We start from the raw sequence: 7973 nt of genomic DNA, 5'->3' as shown, positions 1-7973 counted from the left end.
AACCCTAACCCTAACCCTAACCCTAACCCTAACCCTAACCCTAACCCTAACCCTAACCCTAACCCTAACCCTAACCCTAACCCTAACCCTAACCCTAACCCTAACCCTAACCCTAACCCTAAGCAAACCGCGGTCTTCTTACTGCCTCTGCCTTTCCCAAGGTCAAGCCGAAATCGAAGTCGTAGCACTTCTCCTTGGCCCAGGAGCTCATTACGATATCCGTTGACAGATCACGTTGACCTGTACCCCCTCTGATCGTCCCGCTAGGGAGCCTGCGATAGAGCTCTGTCGCCTCAACCCGAGTGCGATATCCCAGGTCTTCTTCTCGAAGAGAGCCACGAAGCTGAGACGCTACCTCGCCCAGAGAAGTGCTAAGAAGATCATCCACCTTCATAGCAGTGTTGACCTTGTGCACCACTACTCCCGGGTATGTTGCTGGTATGCGGAGGTGCGACCTGGTATTGACTTGTCTTGCAAAAGTCGTGCGCGTCTCTGCTGGACCCAGGAAACGCGGGAGACGAGCTCGTGTGACTGATCGCCATATGAGAGCGCTTACAACGTCATCCGTCGAAATATACTCTGAGGACACGTGCTGCATTGCGCTGGACTTTAGTTCTGTGAGTGCGTGCGGATTAAAGCCGAAGTAAGCCCAGAAGGATTCTGGGCTCCCAGACACTGCCCCAGCCGCAGATCGTTGATGCTCACTTTGGTTGTCAGTTTTGTCGATAACCCCTTCGTACCCAGAGAGCAGCGGGATGATGTCGCTCCGAGACTGGTTGCCCACCTTCATCTCTTCAGTAGTAAACGGGTCTCCGCAGCAGGCTTTGGAGAAGAGGTAGATCATCTGCGCTTCTCCAGCCATATCTATACAGTTGTGCTGACCATTAAACACAAGCAAGAGACCACCTTGAATAAAGTTCGCCTGTATCTCAAAGACAGGGGCGCAAGTGTCATGCTCATCAGGGAGGGTTCCCCGACTTGCAATGACATTCTCATCCAGCAGTCGAAACGGAAAGCCATCCTTCCTGAACTCTTGCATAGGCGGCAATTCAGTACGCAAGTCTCTGGCAAGGAGGCGTGGTAGCCTTTCGTAGGGCTGGATCTCAAAGATACCCGTTGATGATCGAATAACCTGTCCGGGGATCCATGGGAAAGCCAGTGTCAATTTCTCCAGACTATGCCTTAGATGACCAAGGATGGTAGACTGTGATTGGGGAGAAGTATCTGGTATGGCGAAGCAGAAGCAAAGCTGGGTATACAACCTACTGAGCCCAGGTCGCTGTCCCAGAACATCGAGTTCGACACTCTCCATGGTGCAGTATCGTGGGATGTTGCATGTCTTTACACGCCATTTCCTAGGAGTGACCTCCCTCTTATCCCGCCACTGTCCTGTTCATAACTCCGGAAGCCCGTCTAAGGTCCGCTGCGATATCGCATCTATCCTAAGTCGAGTGAGAAATGAGCAAAAGTGAAACTAGCCAGGAGGTTCCATATACGTCTCTTCCGTGGGTTCGCTGTGATTAGGTAGGACAACATGTTGGAGACTACAACCACCCCTCCGAAAACCTCGCGTTCTGGCCAGCGCATACGAATTAGCCGATGTCGCCGCTGCCTAAACACCCCCATATATCGAGCTTGCTGTGCTTGTCGAGCATTACCAAGACAAAGTACATATGGTCCAAGGGTCGTCGATGGTGGGATTCTGTTATAGGAGGAGGCTGGCGAGGCATATGGAATGCGAAGCGGCCCGACGGAATGTCGCCTGCGCGCCGCAGGCGAGGCACGTGACGCCTTGGCGCGAAAGCTCCTTAACTGCTCGGAGCCTGCGCTCCTAGAGGACGAGCAGTTGTCAGTTCTATTCGGTGACTAATAATCGGTCTACGGAGCCCTACACGCTACGAGATACTTAGCCTAAAACCCTTTATATTCCTCTATTAGTTCTAATAACTCCTCCCTATTATAGCCTATAAGGCCCGAGATAGATATCGATCTCCCCGACGTCGAAGTATAGGCGAGAAGCTATAGAGGCATACCTATAGACGTAATATCTAGGATAGGGATACCCGACGAAGAAATAGTCGATATCGAGGTCGTCGATACTATATAGATAGAATAATAGTAAGAAAGACAAGACTACTTTTAGATAGAGGTCGAAATCGAGAGACTCGAGTAGTAGCTTATAGCTATATACTATATTTATACTGCCGGTCGAACGCTAGAAGTAGTAAGGCCGGAAAAAGAAGTTAGAGATAGTAAAAGCTCTATAAGTAGTATATACTTTATATATATAGATAGTAACTTCGGCGGCCGCCCTAGGCTTAAGAAGCCTAAAGCCTTTAGAGGAAAAACTCTAAAGGAGGCTTATAACTTCGTATATATATTAGAGTTAACCTTTATATTAGTAAGGGACTCCTATTATATAGAAGAAAGTAAGGTCCTATATAGAGTAATATTCCTTATAGGCGAACTATATAATAGCTAGTATAGTATCTATAGAGTAGAGAGCCTAGAAGGCTATATATAGGCCTAGTTTAAGAAGTTTGTCGATAACTTAGTCGAAGATCCTACGAATTATATACTTAGTATTCTAGCTACTTATAAGAGCGTAAAGTAGCGAGAGAAGTAGTCGATATAGACTTTTACTACTAAGTTAGTAACGTTAGAGGATTAAATACCGCTATATACTAAGGAGTAGTATATTTATTATCTTCTTATAAAGCTAAGGCCTATACTATATATAGCGATTATTATATACTATCTAATACTAAAAAGGTAGAAAGACCTTATATTACTTATAATATATCTAGAGACTACTTCTAGAAGCGACCGCTTCTCCCTATAGCCCTATATATATAGTAAGAGGTAGATAGACAATATCCGCGACCGACAAAGTAACTCTAAAAGAGGGAGGCTTAATTAACCTCGATAACCCTAGTAAGATTTAGATATAATAGGCTATATACTAGAGAACTATAAGTATAGCGAAGGGCATAAGAAGTTTAGATACTATAAGTATAGATAGATAGGCTATATTCGGCCGAACTACCTCTACGAGGAACGAGGAAGTAATCCTTTAACCTATAGAGTCGGCGTAACCGATATAAAGGTAGCGAAGAAGAGTACTATATCGAAGAAGTCCGAGTAACTTACTAGTATCTACGTAGTCCGCTAGGACTCTATTAAACATAGTATTTAGTCTTAGCTAGCGAAAAGCTTAAAGGATATAGTCGATATATAGGATCGATATATAGAGGTAAGCTACTTACTTAACGATACTACCGATATAAATATAATCTCCTAGGCCTTTATATTACGATATAGACTAAAGAAGATACTAATTCCTTTACTATTAATAGAGGCATTTAGAGGTAAAACTAGCTACTACTATAGGGCGTATTAGGTTCGCCTATATCTAGTAGACTCGACTAGTATAGAGTATCTAACTAAAGGTATCTTCTATAGTATAGATTTAAACGGCTTTAACCTACTACTCGGCCGCCTATAGCGCCGACAGTATAGAGTAGTCGTTAATAGCTAGAACGACTATTAGTAGTATATAGAAGAAGGCGAGCTCCTCTCGGTTTATATATAGCTAGCTAGCGCCTTCCTTAAAGATATTAAGTAAGCGTAAATAGTATATACTATTATACTCTAGAAGGCCGATACTACTATACTAGCGGAGTTAAAAGATTTTAAAGATATTATTATCGATAGAGATACTAGTAATAAGCCGCTCCCCGATAGCGTTAAGTATATAATCGACCTAGAACCTAATAAGGAGCTACCTTTCTAGCCGATATATAATCTTTCGATAATAGAGCTATAGACGTTATAGAAGTATATCGACCTAGCGCTCTAAAATAGATAGATCCGTTATAGTATTAGTACTATAGGTACGCTAATCCTCTTCGTTCTAAAGAAGGATAATAGCCTTCGTCTATATATCGACTACTATAGCTTAAACGTAATTATAATTAAAAATCGGTATCTATTACCTTTAATTAGCGAGATACTAGATTATCTAGGCTATATAACGGTCTTCTCGAAGCTCGACCTTAAGGATATATACTACTATATTCCGATTAAGGAGAGCGATTACTAGAAGATAGCGTTCTATATATACTATAGACATTTCGAGTATAACGTAATACTATTCGGATTAACGAATATACTAGCGACTTTTTAGGTATATATTAACCGAGCTCTAGCCGGCTTAATTAATATATTATATATTGTCTATTTAGACGATATCCTAGTATATAGCGACTCGTATATAGAATATACTTAGTATATACGAGCTATCCTAGCTCGCTTATAGAAATACGACTTATATACTAGTAAGAAGAAGTATAAGTTCTATACTACTAAGGTAGAATTCCTAGGATATATTATTAGCCTCGAAGGTATATCGATAGATAGAAGTAGAGTAGCTATAGTTAAAGAGTAGCCTATACCTACTACCTTCCGAGAGGTCTAAGTCTTCCTTAGCTTTATAAACTTCTATTAGCGCTTTATTTATAACTATTCTAAGATTATATCTCTACTAACTAGCCTTATAAAGGGTATAAAAGACAGGAAGAAGTCTAGTCCGCTCTAGTAGAGAGAGAGTAAGGAGTATATATTTCGATCTATAAAAGCGGCCTTCTTAGATATACTAATCCTCTATTACTACTAACCTAGCGTAAAACTAAGGCTAGAAACTAATACTTCTATATTCGCGATCTCTACTATCTATTCCTAACTACTAAATATAGAGGAAGAGCCGGCGAAATAGTATCTTATTACCTTCTAGTTATAGAAGCTAAATCTAGTAGAGTATAACTACGAGATATATAATAGAGAACTACTAGCTATTATCGAAGGATTTAAGTAGTTTCGCTACTATCTAGAAGGAGCGCTATATACGATTTAAGTGCTTACTAACTATAATAACCTCTAAGGCTTTATAGGTATAAAGCAATTAAATAGACAATAGGCTAGATAGGCTATATTCCTAGTAGTATTCGACTTCGTTATTAAATATCGAGTAGGGAAGACTAATCTAGCCGATATACTATTAAGACGACTAGACTATAAACAAAGTTTATATATAGTATACTATCTCCTTCTAACTCTATAGAATAAACTCGTAGTATAGGAGAAAGATCTAGACCTTACGCCTATTATATATAGAGTTAGAATAACTATAACGACGAAATTAAATAACTAAAAGAAGACTATATACGAAGCTTATATAAACCTAAATTAAACGTCGTCTATTCGGAGCGTAGTCCGGATTATAGTAGATAAAGAAGAACTATATATAACGCCTTCTATAGATCTCGCCGAGCTAATTCGAACGCTATAATATATATATAAGCTAGATCGCCCGCTTAAAATCGACAAAGTATAGAGAGAAGAAGAGGGCTTATAGTACTTTAATTATATATTATAGGTCCTAAACGATAGCGCTATATATATAGAGTTACTATATATCTACTATAACGACTCTCTTATAGGCTACTTTAGCCGAGATAAAATATAGGCACTTATAGTATAGAAGTACTAGTAGCTATTATTAGTAAAGGATATCGCCGAATATATCTATATCTATTAAATATACTAAACTACTAAAGTAAGACAATATCGGCTATATAGCGAAGCGTAGGCGCTACCGATACTAAATCGGCCTTAGAAGGAAATTATACTAGATTTTATTATAGATCTCCTATCTTCGATATTAAAGAACGAAGTATTTAATATAATACTAGTCGTTATAGACCGGTACTCTAAAATAGCGCTATATATCGCGACTATAAAGCGCTATACTAGCGTAGAACTTACTTAACTATTAATAGACTTAGTAGTCCGATAGTTTAGCCTTCTAAAGAGTATCCTTTCCGATAGAGAATCGGTCTTTACTAGCTAATACTAGAGCGACTTCGTATTCGAGGTATAGGTAAAATACTAGCTAAGTATAGCCTTCTATCCTTAAATAGATAGTTAAACTAAAAGAATAAACTAAACACTCGAGTAGTACTTATAATACTACTACTATAAGTTCTAAGATATATAGTTATAATATCTCTAGCAAGCTAAATTCGTAGCGAATAATACTATATACTATATACTTTATATAAGCCTCTTCGAAATCCTTTATAGATAGAATCTAGATATATATAATCTTAGTATTTAGGACAAATCTAGAGAAGGGAAAGTACTAGTAGCGACGGAGTATATAAGATATATATAGTAGACTAGCGAGAAGCTAGCGGAACGCTAGATTATTATATAAGAGGCCTAGAAGAAGAGTTAGAATATACGATCGAAGCTAAAGGAATACTATATAGGTAACTAGATATTACTAAATATAAAGAACCTCCGTTTACTAGGACTAAAGAAGAAGCTTAGATCTTAGTATCTTAGACTATTCTATATATATAATATAGTCGGAGCGTAAGCTTACTACTTAGTACTTCTAACTTTATATCTTATTTATAATATCTTCTATATTTCGCTTCTAGAGCTATAGGAATAATATATAGGCGAGGAGCCTACTAATCCCTTACTACTTATAGAAGATAATAGCGAATAGGAGATCGAAGCAATTCTAAGAGATAGACTAAGTAAGGGATAGAGGGAATACTTAATTTAATAGAAGGGCTAGCTAGAGGAATATAACTTATAGGAACTAGAGTCTTATCTTAAATAGTTACGAGAGATACTATATATCTACTATAAGTAGAAGCGGAGTATATAAGATAGTACTAGAAGAAGAGGGAAGTAAGGAAAGAAGTATAGTACGAAGTTATAAGTATATTTTATAGCTACCGACTATAAATAGTCTTACGCCTCTTAGGGAGTACGCTACTAGTATATATATACGACTTATAATAAGCGATAGTAAGCTACTTACCCTTAGGCCTTCTTCTTTCCCTTACCCTTATTCTACTTTATAACTACTACTTCCTCTTCTTCTACCTCTTCTTTCTCCTTCTCTTTCTTACCTATCCTTTTCGCTACTCTCTTAGCCTACTCCCTTGCCTTATAACTAGGGAAGATAGAGAGGCTATACTTCGCCTTTAGCTTAACTATATTACTACTACTCTTAGCCTCTAAAGATAAGGCTCTCTTACTACTCTTCTTCTACTTCTTAGAAGAGGGCTCTATTGCCTCTAGTAACGAGAAGAAGAGCTTTATATAATAGACTAGTAGTATAGTACTATTATTAGTATAGGTAGCCTTCGTAGTAGCTATAGCGCTAACGAGGTATCTCTTCTTACCGGCCTCGACGTAAGTAGTAGCGAGCTCGTTAGATATAGGGCTACGTTTATCTCCTTCTTCTTTATTATTAAGGATAGTAGGTAGGTAGTAAGTAGGCGGCTTACTACTAGAGAGAGTAGTATATATATATATATTACGAGTAGCGACTAGACTCTCTAGTAACTTATTATCTTTATTATTATTAGTATCGTCCTTATTATCGCTAATAACGACCGGTAGAGAGATAACGACTTTCTTCTTACTAGTAGGGGCTTTAGCGCTATATAGTATATATATAGAAGTGTCGTCGCCCTTATACTTTAAGTATGCCTTACTACTACTTATACTAGCTCTACTAAGATCTATATTATCGATATCTAGGAATTTATTATCTAGATAGATCTTCTTAGTATAGCTACTATAAGCTAGAGTTATAGCGGCCTTACTATATATCTAATATATAGGTATAGCGGGTATAGCGCTACTAGCGGCTAGTATAAACTCGTCCTTAGAATTAGTACTACTTATTTTAGAGCTAGAAGTAGAGCTAGTATTAGGATTAGAGTCCTCGATAATAGTAATACTATTAGGACTAAGAATAGCGTTAACCTTATTAAGTTCGTTAATATTCGCGCTATTAAGACATATAAACTATATATATAGTTAGCTACTAGATCCTACTTAGAGTATAATATTTAACTTATAATCTTCTCTAGTATAATAGTAGTAAG

At 38.1% G+C, this 7973-nt stretch overlaps 1 protein-coding gene across 1 annotated transcript; it reads right to left on the bottom strand.

The window, feature by feature from the left end:
- Nucleotides 1–118: 118 nt before the first annotated feature.
- BAUCODRAFT_544077 (uncharacterized protein) lies at nucleotides 119–1428 on the bottom strand (the record flags this gene model as incomplete). The annotated part of the gene is made up of 1 exon (XM_007679758.1): nucleotides 119–1428. Exon 1 carries the CDS (start codon nucleotides 1310–1312, stop codon nucleotides 119–121), a length of 1194 nt encoding a protein of 397 aa, XP_007677948.1. The 5' UTR covers nucleotides 1313–1428.
- Nucleotides 1429–7973: the final 6545 nt, after the last annotated feature.

The sequence above is a fragment of the Baudoinia panamericana genome (genome assembly GCF_000338955.1).
Source record: "Baudoinia panamericana UAMH 10762 unplaced genomic scaffold BAUCOscaffold_8, whole genome shotgun sequence".
In the NCBI taxonomy this organism is placed as follows: Eukaryota; Fungi; Ascomycota; class Dothideomycetes; order Mycosphaerellales; family Teratosphaeriaceae; genus Baudoinia; species Baudoinia panamericana.
The sequence above is the reverse complement of the archived record's forward strand: the minus strand, read 5'-3'. Positions and strand labels throughout refer to the sequence as shown.